The sequence below is a fragment of the Artemia franciscana genome, chromosome 1 (assembly GCF_032884065.1).
Source record: "Artemia franciscana chromosome 1, ASM3288406v1, whole genome shotgun sequence".
NCBI lineage: Eukaryota > Metazoa > Arthropoda > Branchiopoda > Anostraca > Artemiidae > Artemia > Artemia franciscana.
The window spans coordinates 52,187,362-52,210,407 of record NC_088863.1 but is presented as its reverse complement, the minus strand read 5'-3'; the positions used below and the strand labels follow the sequence as shown (position 1 = coordinate 52,210,407).

Genomic DNA, 23,046 nt, shown 5'->3' with positions numbered 1-23,046 from the left:
TGTTTTTTAACAGAGGCTGATGCAGCATCAGGTTTTTGGCTAACGTACTTATAAACTCTAACGTCATTATTTGTAGCTCTTACATAAAAAAAAAATAGTTTTTTTTATCTGAAAGTAAGGAGCGACATTAAAACTTAAAACGAACAGAAATTACTCCGTATATGAAATGGGTTGTCCCCTCCGCAATCCCTCGCTCTTTACGCTAAAGCTTTAAATTGTTTTAAAAAGCAGAATTGTGGCAAAGAGTCAAACTTTAGCGTAAAGAGCGAGGGATTGCGGAGGGGACAACCCATTTCATATACGGAGTAATTTCTGTTCGTTTTAAGCTTTAATGTCGCTCCTTACTTTGAGTTAAAAAAGAACTATTTTTTTTATGTAATTTCTGAACGTTTTTGAATTAATGCATGTTTGATTTTGGCCCTCCACACATAAATTATTAAAATGAAATTTGCATATTAATTCCTTTTTTGGCTAAATGGCTTTCTTTTAGTTTTGATCAGACGATTTTGAGAAATAAGGGATGGGGAAGGAGGCCTAGTTGCCATGCAATTTTTTTCGGTTACATAAAAAGGCAACTATAAATTTTAATTTTTAACGAATTTTTTTATTAGTAAAAAATATACGTAGCTTAACAATTAACTTACGTAACAAACTTTTATATTCTTTAATTTTTATTATGTATATGAGGGGGTTTGTACCCTCGTTAATACCTCGTTCTTTACACTAAATCGTAAGTTTTGTCCCAATTCTTTAAAAATGACCCCTGAATCAGAAAGGCCGTAGAATAAATAGTTGAAATTACTAAAAATACTATAGCATAAAGAGCGAGGTATTTATCTCCTTCTAAATACCTCACTCTTTATGCTAAAGTATTTTTAGAACCCCTCATATGCGTAATAATGTCTGTTCGTTTTAAGTTTCAATGCTACTCTTTACTTTCAATTGAAAAAACTTTTCCATGTTTATTTTTTCATTGTTTTTTTTATAGTAATTTTAGAAAATTCTGCGCCCTTTTCATTGAATTTCTGTTCCCTCATGACATGTTTCTCCAAGGAAAGATCCTCCCACATAGCCCCTCCCCTCAACCCCACACCCAAAACCAAAAAAATCCCCTGACTGTACACTTGCCAATATCCATTATTATATGTAAACACTGGTCGAAGTTTGTAACTTGCAGCCCCTCCCCCAGGGACTATGGGGGAGTAAGTCATTCCCAAAGACATAGTTATTATGGTTTTTGACTATGCGGAACAAAATGACTATCTCAAAATTTTGATCTGTTGACTTTGGAGAAAAAATGAGCGTGGGAGGGGGCGTAGGTGCCCTCCAATTTTTTGGTCACTTAAAAAGGGCACTAGAACTTTTCATTTCCGTTAGAATGAGCCTTCTTGCGACATTCTAGGACCACTTGGTCGATACGATAACCCCTGGGGAAAAAAAAAAACAAAAACAAACAAACAAATAAACACGCACCCGTGATTTGTCTTCTGGCAAAAAATACGAAATTCCACATTTTTGTAGATAGGAGCTTGAAAATTTTGCTATAGGGTTCTCTGATACGCCGAATGCAATGGTGTGATTTTCGTTAAGATTCTGTGACTTTTAGGGGGTGTTTTCTCCTACTTTCTAAAATAAGGCAAATTTTTTCAGGCTCGTAACTTTTGATGACAAAGATTAAATTTGATGAAACTTATATATTTAAAATCAGCATGAAAATCTTATTCTTTTGATGTATATTTTAGCATCAAAATTCCTGTTTTTTAGAGTTTCGTTTACTATTGAGTCGGGTCGCTCCCTATTACAGTTCGTTACCACGAACTGTTTGATTTCTGTACTTGGAGCTTTTATAAAATGTTAAGACTTCGGCTTTTATCCCGGCTTGTCTTTTGTCATTATGAAATACATATCGCCGAAACTTTTTTTTAAGCAAAGGCATGTTAAGCATTGCTGACCTTATCTATCTCAGAATCCCAAACCCATTAAGGGCAGCCTTAGCTGCCCTCATTGGTCTAGCTTTAACGCCAAAACTTTATTCTTTTAACAGAGGATGATGCAGTATCAGGTTCTTGGCTAACGTCCTTATAAATTCTAATGCTGTTATTCATAGCTATTTCATCGCTTGGAGCTTTTATAAAATGTTAAACTTTGACTTTTGCCCCGGCTTGTCTTTTGTAATTATGATATACATATCGCCGATTCTTTTTTTAAACAAAGGCATGGTAAACATTGATGATTTTATCTATCTCAGAATTTCAAACCCAATTATCATAACTATCATTTTCAGTTTTGGCGAATTTTGACTCCACTGTCGCTTATCTTCAAATCCCCATTTTTTCTTTCTTTTTCATTTTGGATTTTTATCACTACAGACAATTTTCCAATGCCTTTTGCTTTAGCTTCCCTTATTATTCTAGTTTTAAAGGACAGTCCAGGTTGTACATTTGTTTACACTCTTTAAGCAATTTAATGTCTTTTCATACTGATATTAAATAAAAAAAAAATTTAAATAAAAGTAAGGAGCGACATTAAAACTTAAAACGAACAGAAATTACTCCGTATATAAAAGAGGCTTTTCCTTCTCAACGCCCCGCTCTTTACGCTAAAGTTTGACTCTTTCTCTTAACTCTACATTTTAAAACAGTAAAAAACTTTAGCGTAAAGAGCGGGGCGTTGAGAAGGAAAAACCCCTTTCATATACGGAGTAATTTCTGTTCGTTTTAAGTTTTAATGTAGCTCCTTACTTTCATTTAAAAAACTTGTTTTTTTACTTAATTTCTGAACGTTTTTGAATCAATGCATGTTTTGATTTTGGCTCTCCGCAGAGGAATAATTAGAACAAAATTTGTATATTTATTTGTTTTGGCTAAATGGCTTTCTCATAATTTTGATCGAATGATTTTGAGAAAAAAAGAGCGGGGGAGGAAGCCTAGTTGCCCTCCGATTTTCGGTTAATTAAAAAGGCAACTAGAACTTTTAATTTTTTACGAATCTTTTTATAAGTAAAAGATATACGTAACTTATAAATTAGCTTACGTAAAGAACTTTTGTATTCTCATGTTTTTATTACATGTATGAGGGGGTTCGCCCCCTCGTTAGTACCTCGCTCTTTACACTAAAGCTTAAATTTTGTCCCAATTCATTAAGAATGACCCCTCAATCACAAAAGCCGCAGAATAAATAGTTGAAATTACTAAAAATACTTTAGCGTAAGAGCGAGGTATTAGGAGGAGGTGAGCCCCTCATATGGGTAATAATTTCTGTTCGTTTTAAGTTTTAATGCTGCTGCTTACTTCCAGCTGAAAAAAAAAAACTTTTTCATATTTATTTTTTCATTATTTTTTTTAAGTAATGCTAGTAAATCCTGCGCTCCCTTCATGGAAATTTTCTTCCCCCATGACAAATTCATCGATGGAAATTTCCCCCAGCATATCCCCCTCTTCTCAACCCCTGCCTCCAACCAAAACATCCTCCTGAAAACGCCTGTATACTTCCCAATAACCATTACTATATGTAAGCACTGGTCAAAGTTTTGAACTTGTAACCCTTCCCACGGGGACTGTGGGGGAGTAAGTCGTCCCCAAAGACATAGTTATAAGGTTTTTCGACTACGCTAAATAAAATGGCTATCTCAGAATTTTGATCCGTTGACTTTGGGAAAATAATTAGCGTAGGAGGGGGCCTAGGTGCCCTCCAATTTTTTTGGTCACTTAAAAAGGGCACTAGAACTTTTCATTTCCGTTAGAATGAGCCCTCTCGCAACATTCTAGGACAACTGGGTTGATACGATCACCCCTGGGAAAAAAAAACAAAAACAAATAAACACGCATCCGTCATCTGCCTTCTGGCAAAAAATATAAAATTCCACATTTTCGTAGATAGGATCTCGAAACTTCTACAGTAGGGTTCTCTGATACGCTGAATCTGATGGTGTGATTTTCGTTAAGATTCTATTACTTTTAGGGGGTGTTTCCCCCTATTTTCTAAAATAACGCAAATTTTCTCAGGCTCGTAGCTTTTGACGGGTAAGACTAAACTTGATGAAACTTATATATTTAAAATCAGCATTAAAATGCAATTCTTTTGATGTAGCTATTGGTACCAAAATTCCATTTTTTAGAGTTTAGGTTACTATTGAGCCGGGTCGCTCCTTACTACAGTTCGTTACCACGAACTGTTTGATTTTCAGACACATTTGATTATTCAAGCGAGACCGGTTTCTCACTCAGAATGTCCACAAAATTTCAAACTTTTGGTTTTCTTTTCTAAGACTTTCTAACTATTGTAATCCCAAGCTAAAATATATAGAAATATTTTTGCAATTACTAATCTTTCCATATAAGTGTGACAACGTCATTGCAAATGCTGCAATGATGCATACAAAATTACGTCACTGACCTAAATCTTTTTTCCAAAATTAAGGCTCTTAAGGAATTTTCTCAAACTTCTGACCTACCTAGATCATTTTTTAGGAGCCCGGCGGCTTCGTCACCGGGCCCTGGTACTCCACACGGGACAGGTTTCTGTATAGGGATTGTCATTGTCACTTGTCTTCTAAACACACACAATTTGAGCCTTTTCTTGATGTCATAACCCCTCCACAGGTTCGATGCGACCGACCTGGGAAAAACAGAGATTTCTTTCTTACATTCTAGACCTATTTAGATCGTTTTTGTGGCCAGTCATCGCTGTTCCCTGTTTTCCAAAAATAGATTTCATTGTCCAGTTTTGTTCATCTTTACCTCAAAAAGTTTTTCCCACGGCTTTTGCTTTAGCGATTTAGATTCCTACATCACCTCACACTATTTATATATCAATGACTATTTATGGTTCGATCTTCGATTACGTTGAATGAAGCTAGAGCAAAACAAGAGTTAAAGCTTCAATTTCGTTTATGGAACTCTTCATAGAGAAAGTGACTTTTTAAAAAAGACAAACCAATTCATTTGAAAGTTGTGGTGGTGACAATGCAGTATGACCATGCAAGCAGCAATCTCCAAATGAATTGTGTTGCAAGAGCAACACTTTGGTTTTGTCCCGTTTTTTGTTTTTTTTTCCTATGCCGCCGATCTCAGCTTATTCCTGGAAACTGGTAAGAGTCTAACCTGTACGGTTTTTACGAAAAGTGTGCACCTCAGTCCAGACTGATGAATATGACATTACATTTTGGAAAGCTCTTCAGAACTCTTGCCTGGGGCCAAAAAGGATGGTTTTTGCTTGTCAACGAGCCAGAGCCTAGGGTGTGCGAAGTGAAGTGGAGTTATATAGCCTATGTCAGAAAGGAGTATCTAAAGTTGTGCAGCCAAGCTTTCGTTTCATCAAACCATGCTTCTGCTTTCGAGTGGAAAGCTCCGTTCTAGCAGGCAAGCAGGCCGGCACCACTTTCAAATTGAAGATGGACTAAAATCTATAAGTGCTAAATATATGCGGCAGTTACCCGGCCCCAAGGCCAATATATCTTCTTTGAGTGATAAATAGAAAAATTTACAGAAGCAAAAATGTGGCATTTCCCCACGGGTCCGAAACTGCTGTCATCTATGGTTTCTACCCATTTCTGTTCGTGATTTCAGCTGAGTTTATCATTCGGTTTTTCGGACTTGGGATTGCGGCAGAGAAATGGTATCAGATGTGACGAATAAACTTTAAAAGTTCTCTCATTGCTAAAGAAATTGGAGCTTGTCCTTTGTTCCTTTCTAAGTGGTGACGTTAGAAAGTTGGCCTACGGCAAAAAAATCAACTTTTGAACAAAGACAGATAGAATTTTTTTTTTGACGGCAATCAATAGTTCTTGATGAGCTGATCAAAGTATATGGCATCCATTTTTTGGTACAAAAACTCCTTCATGAGGTATACCAGTTTGAAAGTTTCAAGGGGTTGACAACTTCAGTAGTAAGGTACACACTGAAACGAATCTAAGCCGATACAAATCGTGAGACATATAGAGGACTTGTAAGCAACAGTTGGCTGTTAAGTAATAATCACCTTCGGCATTGAGTGGTTAGCAACTTTTGCTAGTTGGAAAATCTATTATTTGTTTCCAGTGTATTTGATGGTAAAACCAATTTGGTTCCAGTGATAAGACATGTAAGGGACTTGTAAATAATAACCTGCTGGTAGGCTACAGTCAAATTCAGCGATGAGGGGTTTGCAACTATGCTAGTTGGTGTACCCATTTATTTGTTTCCGGTGAACTTGGTGCCTATCACGGGAGAGGGACTTATAAGTAAGAATCAGTTCACTTTGAGCGAGAAACGGCTGTTAGCTCATAATCATCTTCGGCAATGAGGGTTTTGTCACTTTTTCTAGTTGGTGTACCTATTATTTGTTTCTGGTGTATTTGATGGTTAAACCAACATGGTTCCAGTGGTAAGACATGTAGATGACTTGTAAGTAATAATCAGTTGTTGGGCTACAATCATCTTCAGCGATGAGGGGCTCGCAACTTTTGCTAGTTGGTGTACCCATTTATTTGTTTCCGGTGTACTTGATGTCTATCACGGGAGAGGGACTTGTGAGTAAGAATCTGTTCACTTTGGGCTAGAAATTTTTGCAAATTGGTGCACATTGTATTCGATCTCTTTAAATCTGACAGAATTAAGTGTTTACGCAACGGGTACAAACGATAACATAAGACAATGAGGTAGTTTCGTAATAATTAGTGTCACCTATGGTATTTTAATCATGAAAAGTTACGGATAGCTTTATAATACCAACTAGATTATATAAAATATTGTTCCAAGTTTTCATCCTTCACGATGTCTACGATGGAAAAGGATAAAGTTCAACTGGCTGCAAAGTCAATTTAGTCCCTGCTTTCGATATTATTTTGTAGTTGTTGTTTTTTCAACGCTGAGGAATAGCCTTTGGTCATGTGATAACTGATTGCGTTCTTGTTTGAACATACCGTTTTAAAAAATTCGATAGACTGACAACTTCATCATTTAATTGATAGTGAAGAAACAAGTACAAACGAGAATGTAAAACAATGAGATAGTTTCCTAATAATTAACAGAATGTCACCTGTGGTATTTTGATCCTGAAAAGTTAGGGATAGATTTATAATACCAACTAGATTATATAAAATATTGTTCCGAGTTTTCATCCGTCACGATGTCTACGACTGAAAAGGATAAAGTTCAACTGGCTGCAAAGTCAATTTAGTCCCTTCTTTCGATACTATTTTGTTGTTGTTTTTTAAACGCTGAGGAATAGCCTTTGATCATGTGATTACTGATCGATAGCGAAGAAACAAAACCAAAGCGTTGCTCTCACAACACTTTAATCGGCGAAGCCGGACAAAGGTTGCCGCAACAGTTCACGTTGCCCGGGCAACGTAGGTCTAGTTACCTTTGTTTGCTATTAAAAATAAAAAAAACAAATTTTTTAACTGCAAGTAAGGAGCGACGTTAAAACTTAAAACGAACGGAAATTATTTGGCATATGGAAGGGGTTGTCCCTCCTCAACGCCCCGCTCTTTACGCTAGAGTTTGACGCTTTGTCACAGCTCTATCTTTAAAACTATAAACAAAAACTTTAGCGTAAAGAGCGAGGCGTTGAGGAGGGGACAACAGTTTTCATATACGGAATAATTTCTGTTCGTTTTAAGTTTTAATGTCGCTCCTTACTTGCAGTTAAAAAAACTTTTTTTTATTTAATTTTTGAATGTTTTTGAACTAATGTATGTTTTGATTTCAGCTCACCGCACATGAATAATTAAAACGAAATTGGCATATTAATTTTTTTGCTAAATGGCTTTCTCATACTTTTGATCGGACGATTTTAATAAAAAAAGGTATTGGAGGGGGAGGCCTAGTTGCCTTTCAATTTTTGGTTACTTAAAAACGCAACTAGATTTTTATTTTATTCTTTACGAACGTTTTTGTTAGTAATAAACATACATACCTTACGAATTAACTTACGTAACGAACTTCTATATTTGTATACTTTTATTACGTAGATGAGGAGGCTCGCCCCCTCGTCAATACCTCGCTCTTTACATTAAAGCTTGAATTATGTCCCAAATATTACAAAATTGTCACAAAAGCTAAATAAATAGTTGAAATTACTAAAAATACTTTAGCGTAAAGAGCAAAGTATTGTGGAGAAGACGAACCCCCTTATATACGTAATACCTTATGTTCGTTTTAAGTTTTAATGCTGCTCATTACTTCCAGTTGAAAAATTTTTTCCGTTTTTTTTTTTTAATAATGCTAGAAAATCCTGCGCCCCCTTCATCGAAATTCTCTTCCCTCATGATAAATCCCTCCATGGAAAGATCCTCCCACGTACCCCTTTTCCCTGACCAACCCCCACCCCAACGCGAAAAAGTCCCCCTGAAAACGTATGTACACTTCATAATATCCATTACTATATGTAAACAGTGGTCAAAGTTTGAAACTTACAGCCCCTCCCCCAGGGACTCTGGGGGATTAAGTCGTCCCAAAGACATAGTTATGAGGTTTTTTACTAGGCTGAACAGAATGACTATCTCAAAATTTTGACCCGGGGACTTTGAGGAAAAATGTGCGTGGGAGGAGGCCTAGGTGCCCTCCAGTTTTTTTGGTAAGTTCAAAAGGGTACTAGAACTTCATTGCATGTGGATTATTAGAAAGCTTACCTTAGCCTTCAACAATGCAGATATACAGTATTTATGGGATAGTGGTGCTACTTGAGACCATACAAAAACTATTCTTAAAGCCTATGCACCTTATTACAATTATTTTTATTTTGGTAAAAACTAAGCAATATGACAAGTTTTTTTAGTGAACAGGTCAAAATGTACCGATCTACCCCAGATCAGGGCAAGTTGATATCGACATGGGGCAAGTTGGTATTGTGGTAACAGCGACTGATATTTTGAAAGGATTGCAATCAATAGGTGGTTATAAATCAAGATATAAACATTTTTATTGAGTGCAGTGTAAATTACGTATAGAAAAGCTAAACTCAATGTTGGCTCCACGATAATCGCCTACATGTTCTCATGGTACATACTAATCAGAATCAACAAGCTATTGTCAGTTCCGTGCCATCTGACTCATTTTTCTTCTAACAAATCAAGAAAACGTCGCTTTGTCGATTTCTTAAGCTGTAGGTGTCTCTCGTATTATATTGGTGGTGTGTTCTTATCCATGTTCCTCTTATATGTTCGCACTATGCTCATCAATCGAAAATTTAGAATCACCGTAAAATTATGCTGGGGCACGTTCATACACAGAAAATTGCCCTCAGCCTGCCGTATCAACTTGCCCCAAGTGGTCAAGTGTTGTTTAAAATAACAATACTTCAAAAGCATTATACCCTTGTTATTCAAATCTAAGTTAATATACTAGCTGAAAACAACCGAATAGCATGTCGTGGCTATTATTGTTTGGGGGGAGGGTTTTTTTCAAAAACTAGCACCACTTTTATCACGCAAAAACAACATAGAAAATTTAATTTTCAGTTATAAAACTAACTTTTTTCGTCACGCATCAACTACATACTGCATAACTCTGAAACTATACTGCATAACTGCATAACTCTGGCTCGATCATTTTACGGTGACTTGTTTTCGACCGCCCCTTGAGGCTTTGCATGTGCAAAGGTTAAAAATAATCTCTGTATCAACCTACCACCGTCTCAACTAGTCCCGATTTCCCCTACTTGTAAAAATGCCGTGAATCCAAACGTTCCTCTCTCCAGAAATTTTATTTTGTTGTCAGAATAGATTTTTCTCACCCTACGCATGATCACTAAGCATATGCTTTGTTTTCTATAATTTATTTCTTACATAAGTTGTCTATTGATAATCATACTTTCAATATCAATTCGTACCTCAGATGAAAGGTCTAGCTTTGGTCTTTAATAGGATTAAATAAAAAAAAGTTTTTTTTAACTGAAAGTAAGGGCTGTTCCCTCCTCAATGCCCCGCTCTTTACGCTAAAATTTTTTACTGTTTTAGAAAGTAGAGTTGAGAGAAAGACTCAAACTTTGGCGTAAAGAGCGGGGCGTTGATGAGGAAACAGACCCTTTCATATACGGAGTAATTTCTGTTCGTTTTGAATTTTAATGTCGCTCCTTACTTTCAGTTAAAAAAAACTTGTTTTTTTATTTAATTTCTGAACGTTGTTGAATTAATGCATGTTTTAACTTTGGCTCTCTGCACATGAATAATTAAAACGAAATTGGCATATTAATTTTTTTTGCCTAAATGGCTTTTTCATAGTTTTGATTGGAAGATTATGAGATAAAAGTGCGTGGGAGGAGGCTTAGGTGTCCTCCAATTTTTTGGTTTCTTAAAAAGGCAACTAGAACTTCTAATTTTTTACGAACATTTTCATTAGTAAAAAATATACGAAACTTACGAATAAACTTATGTAACGAACTTCTATATTCGCATGTTTTTATTACGTATATGAGGGGATTGGCACCCTCATCAATACCTTACTCTTTTCACTATAGCTTAAATTTTGTCCCAATTCCTTAAGAATGACCCCTGAATCACAAAGGCCTAGAATAAACAGTTGAAGTTATTAAAAATACTTTAGCGTGAAGAGCAAGGTATAACAAGGAGGTGAATCCCTCATATGCTTAATATTTTCTGCTCGTTTTAAGTTTTAATGCTGCTCCTTACTTTCAGTTGAAAAAACTTTTCATATTTATTTTTCATTGTTTTTTTAAATAATACTAGAAAATCCTGCGCCCCCTTCATTGAAATTATCTTCCCCCATGACAAATTCTTCCATTGAAAAATCTTGCTACATACCCCCCCTCTAACCCTCCCCCCAAGCCGAAAAATCCCCTGATAACGTCTGTACACTTCCCAATAACCATTACTATATGTAAAAACTGGTCAAAGTTTGTAACTTGCAGCCCCTCCCACGGGGACTGTGGGGGAGTAAGTCGTCCGCAATGACATAGTTATTAGGTTTTTCGACATTGGTGAATAAAATGGCTATCTCAGAATGCTGATCTGGCGACTTTGGGGGAAAACTGAGCGTGGGAGGGGGCCTAGGTGCCCTCAAATTTTTGGTCACTTAAAAAGGCCACTATAGCTTTTAATTTCTGTTAGAATGAGCCCTACCTTGATATTCTAGGACCACTGAGTCGATACGATCGCCCCTAAAAAAAAAAAAAAAAAAAAAAAAAAAAAAAAAAAGTTGTCTTCTGGCAAAAAAATACGAAATTCCATATCCTTGTAGATAGGAGCTTGAAATTTCTAAAGTAGGGTTCTCTGATACACTGAACCTGATGGTGGGATTTTCGTTAAGATTGTATGACTTTTAAGGGGTGTTTCCCCTTATTTTCTAAAATAAGGTAAATTTTCTCAGGCTCGTAACTTTTGATGGGTACCACTGAGTCTGATGAAACTTATATATTTGAATTCAGCATTAAAATACAATTCTTTTGATATAACTACTGGTATCAAAATTCCGTTTTTTAGAGTTTCGGTTACTATTGAGCCGGGTCGCTCCTTACTACAGTTCGTTACCACGAACTATTTGATAAACAAGCTACAGTTCTTGAAACACTTGACATTTTTGTTCATTATTATTTCCTAGGGTTCATTGTTGACAGTTGGGAAAACATTGTTTTTCCATATTACCCAAAATTATAATTAGAAGAGCAGAAGATGGGAAATTGCCCGCTTCCTCAGCTAGTTGGATTTTTTAAATTTTGCGGCAGTCAATTTCAGTCAGTTGCGTCAGTCAAACGCTGTGTGTATGCGTTTCGTTAAACACCATGATGGTGGGCGAGATATTGACTAGGAATGCAATGTTTAACTTCTTATTTTGACCAAGAGAATCAGTGAACGCTCGCATTGATATTGCAAAAACTGCTTCATACTTTTTTGCCACTGATGTAATACTTGAACCCTAGAAAATGCTGTGGACTGAGGTTGAATTTTTCAAACATGCTCCAGATTGGCAGAAGATGATTTATAATGCCAGAAATATGATTAGCAATCTATGTGATGAAAGCAAAATAGTCCTACCTTGATGTATTATTTTTTTAATCTGATGAGGTGCCTGAATTGACCAGTGAAACAAATGCTACACTTACTCAAAAAGTCAAAACCGACGTATGAGGTAGTCTTGAATAACCCAAAAAAAAGGTTTTAACGATCCCAAATCGCGAAAAGACTCATAATGAAGTTTTGTGGCAATATCAGTGATCATATTTTTGAATTAAAGTCCCGAAAGAATGCTTGGAGTATCATTTTGACCGATACTCAATCGGTATCGCAGTCTCTCACTACTCATGGCCAGCCTTTGGAAGTTAAAATGAAAAGCCCATCATACTTTGGAATTCTTTTCATTATTTCTGAAAGCCTTAAAGCTGATGATGTTATTTTGCTAGTAGCAAACTGCTCTGAACGAGGTAGAACATGCTCATAACGGGTCAAATCTGCTAAAAATTCACATCTCAGACAAGCCACTCATTACAGTTTAGTAGTTGTTAATGAGCACAGGCCTTTCATTGAGTTCAAGTTCCTGCTAATGCAATACTGTAATTTCCAGCAATACAGGTATGCCACCAAGCTGTGTGAAATTTTACTCAAAATGCGCAAAACGTTCAAGTGAACATCCGAAAGCAAAAGCCACTCCGTGTAAATACCCTATGAAGTGCAGCCTATATGGTGCCACCTCCATGCGCTTCAAGTGTCCAGTCGTGCAGACTTACTTAAAAAGTGACTTGTTCTGTGATTCAAATTATTTCCTAGAACGTTTGCGTTAGGAAGACCTCTTCTAGAATAACTATCACGTAGTTGTGATATTATCTGCTTAGAAGAATATTTTCTCTCGAAAGAGGGTCTTGATTTACTTGAGCTGAATTGTTGGAAAAAACTGTTTCCATCTCCAGTGGCTAATAGTGGAAGATGTTGTCCTTCTTATAGCGTCACAGTTAAGAGCTAACCTCATGCATATAGTTTATACCTCCACCGACATTTTCGTTGTAGTGAAGATTATTTTGACAATTACGTATTCTGTTTACTCGTCAACTGACTGTAAGGATGAAAAATATGAGATAAAATTCAGCACGGCATACGAAAAAACTTATTTCAGGTGCTCTCGGTTCTGAATGCGGCATGTTCTAGGCGATGATCTCAGGTGCAATCTCAACGATAATTTTAACCCCCGAGCTCAGACACTTGTTTCTTAATGTAAGGATCTTGAGTATTTAAAAATGACATGGAACTTCTAACGAAAATGGCAATGAAATTCAACTCCTAATTCTATGGTTGAGTAAGTTTTCACTTAACTGATTCAAATACTCCAATTTCATTTTCACTATCTTTGGTGCTTTAGATACTTTCTAGAAAAAATACAAAACATTACAATAGCTAACTAAGTTTTTTTTTTAATCAGATAGCCTTTTTTTTACTACCAGCCCCCCTCTCATTCCCTTAACATCGGTCCTACTAACAAATATGTAGGTTGGAGCTGATCTTTGGGGCCATAGAAGTTATGCCCTGACAAAAATTTTGGTTTTGTAAAGATATTTTTTTTAAATATACATTTAAATCCATGGAACAACCAGGTTCAAAAGTATTTAAGAATTTGATGTCCACGTAAACAACGTCGGACTTACCTGAAGTCGCTGTTCAATTCCTAACCCGGAGAGGAACCTAGCTTGTGTGATTGGCCCATAGACCAACACAGATGTATCCGTCTCTTCAGATACAGCCTTTTTGATTAGTGAAAAATCAACGTCTACTGTCAAGTCTGCTGTTCCAGGGTCCACTAAGGGGTCATGAAGCTGGTGATTCCTGAAACCCTAAAAATAAGAATTAGAATAATTTTATTTATTTAAATGCATTTATTTCTGAATAGAAACAGCATAATGACAAGTTGGGCAGATGCTCTCTGACCTAATAACGAAGTAAATTAAATCAAACCTAGCGGTACAGTGCTTTGATAACAGAATTTTGAGGATAAGGCCTTATTAGAGAGAATTACATTCGAACAGTTCGTGGTAACGAGCTGTAAGTAAGGAGCGACCAGGCTCAGTAGTAAGTAAAACTTTAAAAATGAACTTTCGAAACCAATATCTACATCAAAAGAATCAAATTTTTATGCTGATTTTAAATATTTAAGTTTCATCAAGTTTAGTCATACACATCAAAAGTTAAGAGCCTGAGAAAATTTGCCCTATTTTTGAAAAAAGGGGAAACATCCCCTAAAAGTCGTATAATGCTCATGAAAATCACACCATTAGATTCAGCGTATCAGAGAACCCTAGTGTAGTGGTTTCAATCTCCTATCTCCAGAAATATGGAATTTTTTTATCTTTTGCCAGAAGAAAGATCACGAATGCGTGTTTATTTGTTTTTGTTTGTTTGTTTGTTTTTCCCCCACGGGAAATTTTATCGGTCTAGTGGTAATAGAATGTCATGAGAGGGCTGATTCTAACAGAAATTGAAAGTTTTAGTGTCCTTTTTCAGTGACCAAAAAATTGGAGGGCAACCAGACCCCCTCCCACACTCATTTTTTCCTAAAACCACCAGATCAAAGTTTTGAGATAGTTATTTCGTTCAGTATAGTCGAAAAGTATAATAGCTATGTCTTTTAGGACGACTTAATCCCCCACAGTCCCTGGGGGAAGGGCTGCAAATTACGAACTTTGCACATATAGTATTGGTTATTGGGAAGCATACAGCCGTTTTCATGGAGGATTTATTCTGGTGGTGGGAGGCTTGGAGGAATGAGGTCACCTGAGAGGATCTTTTCATGGCGGAAATTATCATGGGGAAGAGAATATCCATGAAGGGGGTGCTGGATTTTCCAGCATTATTTAAAAAGACAATACGAAATTAAATAAAGAAACGAGCTTTCAACTAAAAGTAAGGACCAACATTAAAACTTAAAACGAACAGAAATTATTGCGTATATGAGGGGACTCAGTCCCCTCCTCAATACCTCGCTCTTTACGCTAAAGTATTTCCAGTAATTTCGAAAAAAGTATTTAATCTAATTGAACAGCCTTTGTGATTCAGGGGTCATTCTTAAAGAATTGGAACAAAATTCGAACTTTAGTGTAAAGAGCGAGATATTGACGAGGAGCGAACCTCCTCATATACATAATAAAAATATACGAACTTGAAGGCTCGTTACGTAAGTTAATTTGTAAGTTACGTAAATTTATTACTAATAAAAATGTTCGCTAAATAAAATTAACTGTTCTAGATGCCTTTTTAAGTTGCCAAAGAAAACTGGAGGGCAACTAGGTCCCCTCTACCGGTCTCTTTTATCAAAATCGTCCGATCAAAACTTTGAGAAAGCAATTTAGCCAAAAAGAAGTAAAATTAATACGCAATTTTCGTTTTTATTATTCATGTACGATGAGCCAAAATCAAAACCTGCACCAATTCCAGAACGTTGAGAAACTAAATATAAAAAAAGTTCTTTTCCAGTGAAAGTGAGAAGCAAAATTAAAACTCAAAACGAACAGAAATTATTACGTAAATAAGGGGGTTCGTCCCTCCTCAATACCTCGCTCTTTACGCTACAGTATTTTTAGTAATTTTAAAAGAGCTATTTATTCTAGTTAAATGGCCTTTGTGAGTCAGGGGTCATCGTTAATGAATTTGAACAAATTCAAACTATAGTGTAAAGAGCGAGATATTGACGAGGGGGCGAGGCCCCTCATATACGTAATAAAAATATACGAATATAGAAGTGCGTTACGTAAGTTAATTTTTAAGTTACGTATATTTATTGCTGATAAAAACGTTCTTAAATAAAATTGAAAGTTCTAGCGGCATTTTTAATTAACCAAACAAACTGGAGGGCATCTAGACCACCTCTACCGCCCCTTTTTTCACAAAATCGTCAGATCAAAACTTTGAGAAAGCCATTTAGCCCAAAAAATAAAAAACATATGCAAATTTTATTTTAATTGTTCATGTATGGTGAGCCAAAATCAAAACCTAAATTAATTCAAAAACGTTCAGACATTAAAATAAAAAAAAAAAACATTCTTTTTTTACCTGAAAGTAAGGAGAGACATTAAAACTTAAAATGAACAGAAATTATTACGTATATGAAATATGCTGTCCTCTCCTCAACGCCCCCCTTTTTACACTAAAGCTTGACTCTTTCTCACAACTCTACTTTTTAAAACAATAAAAAACTTTAGCGTAAAGAGCGGGGCGTTGAAGAGGGGATAGCCCCTTTCATATACGGAATAACTTCTTTTCGTTTTAAGTTTTAATATCGCTCCTTACTTTTAGTTAAAAAAAACCTCTTTTTTTAAATTTAATTTTAGAAAAAAAAATGAATTATTTCGATACAAAGATTGGTTGCCACCCCTCTCAGACCTCACTCTTGACAAAAAAGTTAAACTTTTCCTCACAATACTAAAAACGTCTAAAGTCTATCTTATTTCGTCGAAACTGCTGTTCCTGCAATAAGAGGAGAGCAGTTACCGTAATAGTCCCGATACTGGACACTCAGTCTATACTGTAGAGGCAGTGCCAATAATACCAACTCCAAGTAATGGGGAATTAGTGGGAAAATTATCACCGTCTTCTATAGCGGTTTCAAGGAGCTTTTATTCGGAGCTTAGCCTATTGGCTTAAAAACAAACTTTTTAGACCTTAGACACCGCTTCCTTTACCAAATAATTCACCCAACCCCTCCCCCTAAGAATAGGCAGGAAACTATATAATGATGTAAAAGCATTACTATCATTGTATAACATACTGGTCCATATTGACCCGCTGCTGGGGCATAAAAATCGTTCTTTTCCTGAGGACTTCATACATGCTTCATACTGAGGACTTCATATATTACTTCTCGATTACTTTCATTGACTTTGGAAAGCTGACTTTCATTGATAAACAGGGTTTTTTCAAATAATTTTTATGAATTCAACTTTGCTAATTTTAACCCACTGACACCCCCACTCTACCACCACCTGCCGAAAAGAAATTGCCCGTGGATACTATGCACTTATCATACAAGACTATCAATAAATGATTGACAGAATAACCATAATTTATCAATTTTTGCAAGTTTAAACACTGGAAAAAGTTCCTCTCCCCCAGTGGTATTGATCAGGAGGTATAAACACTAAAGTAAGTGATTAGTGTATAACTCCGAATTCCAATTCTGCGTCACAATTCACATGGCCTGGAAATAATTTGAAGATTTCTCCAGCAAAAAACTAGTCTTGTTATCTTACCATTCTGTCCAGGATGTGGTCCACGTTACGCACGTCTTGTTGATGATATAAACTCCGTTGAATATACAGCAATTACATAAGTCTTTTTGATGCGCCTATCAAGAAATATTCTGTTTTGATGATTATTTACACCGAAATGTTTATGTAACAAGTCCCATATTTGATTAGCTTTAAACAATGGCCATATGTTACTTAAAATGTCATTTTTAATCTAAGTTTTCAACAAATACGGTTAAATTTGTCACGTGAAAACATTCCCGCTACTTCTCTCTATTAATTTCATCTAACATGTTCAGGGGCAGATGCAGAATTAATGTTTGGGGGTGCACCGATAAAGATTTAGATCCCCCGTGGATATTTCTATTATCTCAAATTCTGTAATTGGCGTAATTTTTTACCTTCAGGGAAGGGGCACATGTGTCACTGAAATGACCCATGGATACGCCCCTGGATATGTCTGTTTAAAATGATAGCACCTTGGAGACTTTTTAGAAAATTCCTTACTGAATAAGATTCTGTGAAATATGCATCGTAAAACCTGTGTGTAAACAGGAAGCTTTTAATTATTAAAAAAAAAAACGACCACAAAACTGAATATCCATACTTTAATAAGAAACGGACACAAATCACATATTATTCCGGGCGAAGATTTTGTCTCTGTCAGATGAAGCGAAATTCTTTTCCAACTCGGAGGATGCAATATTGGCTTTAAGTAGATCAATTTATCTGTACAGTCATTAGTGCTTTTATTCCTGTGCAACTAAAAACTGTTACTAGCAAAGAACAAACTGATAAACAAACATGCTCCTAGAAGCCAGAGATTATAAGTAGTAAGATGTGTCAAAGATTATGTATAGCATACCACGCACGTCTCATTGGCTGTGCAATCTGTCAAGTATTTGTAACTTCCATTGCGCGAGTCTATTTTTGCTGCCTGTTTATAAACATGACGCTTTAGACGATTCATCATACCTAAATTATTTATATACCAAGTTCAACATTCGATTCGCGTGGAGCAACAGCCACATACCACATAAAATGATGCTTTTAATCCGAGCTCTAATAGAAGAAGGTAAATTTTGTCACGTGAAAACATTATAGTATCTCACTTAATTCCAGTTGATGACTTACTGAAAGAAAAATTCTCAAGGGATATTTAGGTAATTACCTAAAAAAAAATATTCTTTGAAATAAGTTTTAAAAAAGAATCCCAAAAATGTATTTACACCAGTGAATAAACAGAGAGCTTCTATTTATTTTAAGCAGGTATTTCCCCAATTTTTATCCCCTCCCCCAAATTGACTCCACTCTAACGGCTCTGATGTAGGGATTTACTTTCCTAGAAGTATTTACTTTGCATTTGAGCATACCCAGACTTAATTTAGGGTAGCCAAGCAGGCTCGGCCGTCACATATGGGAGGGAAGAGGGACGCCCCGTGCCCCCTGATGTTTTTAGGCACTTGGTAAAAAATGAGATGGCAAAAATATGGTGCAAAGCGCCACGATTTATTTTTTAAAGGCTAGTTAAGAATGATTATATGCAGTAATTTCTAAATCAAAAGCTTGATCCCCTCTGCTGTGTATTATATCTAGTTTGCTATGACACCTATCCAGTAGTGAAAACCACCACTAAGTGGCAGAACCTTTTTTCGTTTTTCTTTGGAATTTTTAATTTTACAATTTTATTACATTTAGTCGTTGCTATTGTTACTGAGGTTTAATATTGTCGCTGACGTTTACTATTGCTTGCCCTTAGTATTGTTGCTGTAGACAGCCAATTTCGTTGTTGTTACCTGATTTTCAGCTTAAAATTAAAGCAATCAAAGTACATAAAATCACAATAATGTTGAAATTGAAAAAAAAATGTCTTACTCTAAAAGTATCCCCTTTTGTGCCATCATGTCCATAATCGGTAATTAAAGCTATTCCACCTTCTTCATGTATCCTTCGTGCTATATCTCTTGCAATAAGAATGCTTTGTGGACTTATTTCTGCTTCTTTTGGTGATGAAGCAGGAAGAAACTAAAAGTAATAAATTGAGTAATAAGACAGTTTTTTTTTTGCCTGAATATGAATTTAAAAGAAATTGATTCCTGTAGTGGTGCTAGTTCCAGAAAAGAAGCGAAAATCTAATCAATTTATACCCCCCCCCTCCTACAAACCCTTATCCCACAAAGAGCAATCCACAAAATTAAAAACTCACAGAAACATGGTTGTTAATCCACGAAAGTTTAGGGAAGAGGGTGAGGGACAAGAATTTCATTTGGTTGTTCAATGAAGGAAGGTCATTATAAAAAAAGTATAAAAATAATTCTTATCGACCCAAAAAAAGTGCAAATTATGAATACATAAATCCAAAATGAAATCAAAGCAGTATATACTCCAGATGCGTAATTGGAAATTTAACTTAACAGATGGTGAAGAATTTGACACTTTATTCTCAGCTGGCAATGGTCGTTTAAAATTAACAAATTTGTTTCAAAATTATTCTCTAATCGTTTAAGAAAATATAAAAAAAATACCATCGATGACACTTTTGGCGTTAGGTAAGTTCGTTTAAGGCATTGATGTGAATCTCCCACACTGTAAGAAAATTGGATTTCCAAAAAAAAATTTTGCTGGATTTTAAACCAGTAAAAAAAAAATCCAACTTTTTGTTGAGACTGTGATTCGTGTTTGAAGCTCAACAAATTGTTCAAAATATCAATATTTATAGACTTTTCAGCAGAAAAATGCAATTCTCAAAGTAAATAGGTTCTATTAATAAAAATGGTTTGGATCTCAATTATAGATGGAAGTTTCTTGAACATCGTATTAAATTTGGCTTGGCTGCCATTTAAAGTAAATTTATGTACAGACCTTCTAATGTGCACACATAAATTGAAGTACAACCATTTTTAGCTTATAATGAATATTTTGAAGAAATGGAAAAATATTATAGGTTTTTTTAATTTCGTATTGGTAGTGGAATAGTTATAGTGTATTAATCAAAGAGAAACAATCTTTTTTTGGCCATCTCTAGATAAAACCAAGACAGGACATGAGGGTTATTAATGAACAGCCTTGTTCAGATAAAAACAAGCCCCGGAGAGTTTCTATGCTTCTCTTTGAGCGGGAGAACGACCGATTTTTGCTTATGTCGGATCCAGGTTATTGAGGACCGCTCACTGCTGTTATTATGACCAGTTGGGATGAGTCAGATCTAACCCAAGCGGCAATGAAAATGTTCATTATTTTGACATTTCCACTGGCCAATAGAAATGAGAATAAGATATTGCTTAAATTCACTATCTGTTAATCAGGGTTGCCATATTTAATGTATTGTCACCAAATATGACGATTTTACTAGTAACTAGACCTACGTTGCCTGAGCAACGTGAAGTGTTGCGGCAACCTTTGTCCGGCTTCGCCGAATAAAGTGTTGCGAGAGCAACACTTTGGTTTTGTTTCTTTACTATCGGTTAAACAATGAAGTTGTCAGCCTATCAAAGCTTTTAAAACATTATGTTCAAAGAAGAACGCGATCAGTAATCACATGATCACTGATCACAAATACACTGGAAACAAATAAAAGGTACACCAAATAGCAAAATTTGCAAACCCCTCACTGCCGAAGATGATTATGAGCTAATAGCTGACCTTTCCTTGCCATGTCTCACAATTGGTATCGGCTTATTTTTGGTTTCAGTGTGTACCCTACTACTGAAGTTGACAACCCCTTGAAACTTTCAAACTAGTATATCTCATGAAGGAATTTTTGCACCAAAAAATGGATGACATATACTTTGATCAGCTCATCAAGAGCTATCGATTGCCGTCAAAAAAAATTCTATCTGTCTTAGTTCAAAAGATGATTTTTTTGCCGTAGACTAACTTTCTAACGTCATCACATATAGGATAAGCTCCAATTTCTTTAGCAATGACAGAAATTTTAAAGTTTAAGAGGTACATCTGATAACATTTCTCTACCTCAGTCCCAAGTAAAAAAAAAAAAAACAAATGATAAACCCAGCCAAAATCACGGCAGCACTTTCGGACCCGTGGGAAAATGCCGCTTTTTGCTTCTGTAAATTTTTCTATTTATCACTCAAAGAACATATATTGGCTGTGGGGCCGGGTAACTGCCGCATATATTTAACACTTATAGAGTTTAATCCATCTTCAATTTGAAAGTGGTGCCTGCCTGCTTGCCTGCTAGAAGGCAGCTTTCCACTCGAAAGCAAAAACATGGTTTGATGAAACGAAAGCTTGGCTGCACAACTTCTGATACTGCTCTCTGACATAGGCTACTTAACTCCACTTCACTTCGCACACCATAGGCTCTGGCTCGTGGACAAGCAAAAACCATCCTTTTTGGCCCCAGGCAAGAGTTCTGCGGAGCTTTCCAAAATGTAATGCCATATTCATCAATCCAGCCTGAGGTCCATACTTTCCGTAAAAACCACACAGGTTAGACCCTTACCAGTTTCAAGGAATAAGCCAACATCGGCGGCATAGAAAAAAAAGAAAAGAAAAAACGAGACAAAACCAAAGTGTTGCTCTCGCAGCACAATTCAGTAAACAATTTGGAATTTTAATTTGGTATGTAAATCTAATATTTTTGTTTCTCAACAAGTTGGATATTCAATAATGATTTGGTAAATCCAATAAGGCCTTACATATTCAATTCCAACGATTTTCAGCTGTTGAAATTTCAATTTTTTGTTGATAAATACTACAAACAACTTTTGCTGAACTTCAAGCAATTTTTCTTTACAGTTCAGGATAAACAGTTGCTTAAGGTTCATCCAAAACAGAACTATCACTAGTATGGGGCCAAACTTCTGCTTCAAGACCTTTGATTTAAATAACTACGTTGCCTGAGCAATTTGGTTTTGTTTCTTTGCTATCGGTTAAACGCTAAAGTTGTCAGCCTATCGAAGCTTTTAAAATGTTGTGTTCAAAGAAGAACGCAATCAGTAATCACAAGATCAAAGGCTATTCCTCAGCGTTGAAAAAACAACAATAACAAAAGAATATCGAAAGAAGGGACTAAATTGACTTTGCAGCCAGTTGAACTTTATCCTTTTCAATTGTAGACATCGTGAGGGATCAAGACTTGGAACAATATCTTATATAATCTAGTTGGTATTATAAAGCTGTCCGTAACTTTTCAGGATGAAAATACCATAGATGACACTCTATTAATTATTACGAAACTGCCTCGTTGTTTTACGTTATCGTTTGTACCTGTTGCGTAAACACTTAATTCTAGGTTACAGTGAGTATGGGTAGGCTACACCAACTAGCAAAAGTTACAAACCCCTCTTCACTATAGATGATTGAACCCTAACAGAGGATTATTACTTACAAGTCCCCTACATGTCTTACCACTGGAACCAACTCGGTCTTATCATCAAATATACTGGAAACAAATAATAGGTACACCAAATAGCAAAACTTGCAAACCCCTCACTGCCGAATCCTTACAAGTCCCCTGCATGTCTCACAATTGGTATCGGCTTATTTTTGGTTTCAGTGTGTACCCTACTACTGAAGCTGTCAACCCCTTGAAACTTTCAAACTAGTATATCTCATGAAGGAATTTTGTATTAAAAAAATGGATGACATATACTTTGATCAGCTCATCAAGAGCTATCGATTACCGTCGAAAAAAAAATTCCACCTGTCTTAGTTCAAAAGTTGATTTTTTTGCCGTAGGCCAACTTTCTAACGTCACCACTTAGAAAGGAGCAAAGGGTAAGCTCCAACTTCTTTAGCAATGAGAGAAATTTTAAAGTTTAAGAGGTACATCTGATAACATTTCTCTACCTCAATCCCAAGTCCGAAAAAACAAATGATAAACCCAGCGAAAATCACAGCAGCACTTTCGGACCCGTG

General features: G+C 35.9%; 1 protein-coding gene across 1 annotated transcript in view; it reads right to left on the bottom strand.

The window, feature by feature from the left end:
* The window catches only part of LOC136040721 (protein arginine methyltransferase NDUFAF7 homolog, mitochondrial-like), a 65,192-nt gene that overhangs the window by 8,647 nt on the left and 33,499 nt on the right, over positions 1-23,046 (bottom strand). Inside the window, exons 5-6 of the mRNA XM_065725052.1 lie at positions 19,039-19,188; positions 13,573-13,758 (exon numbers count right to left, since the gene is read on the bottom strand). Coding sequence (XP_065581124.1) covers positions 13,573-13,758; positions 19,039-19,188 — 336 coding nt within the window. The remainder of the gene's footprint in view (positions 1-13,572; positions 13,759-19,038; positions 19,189-23,046) is intronic.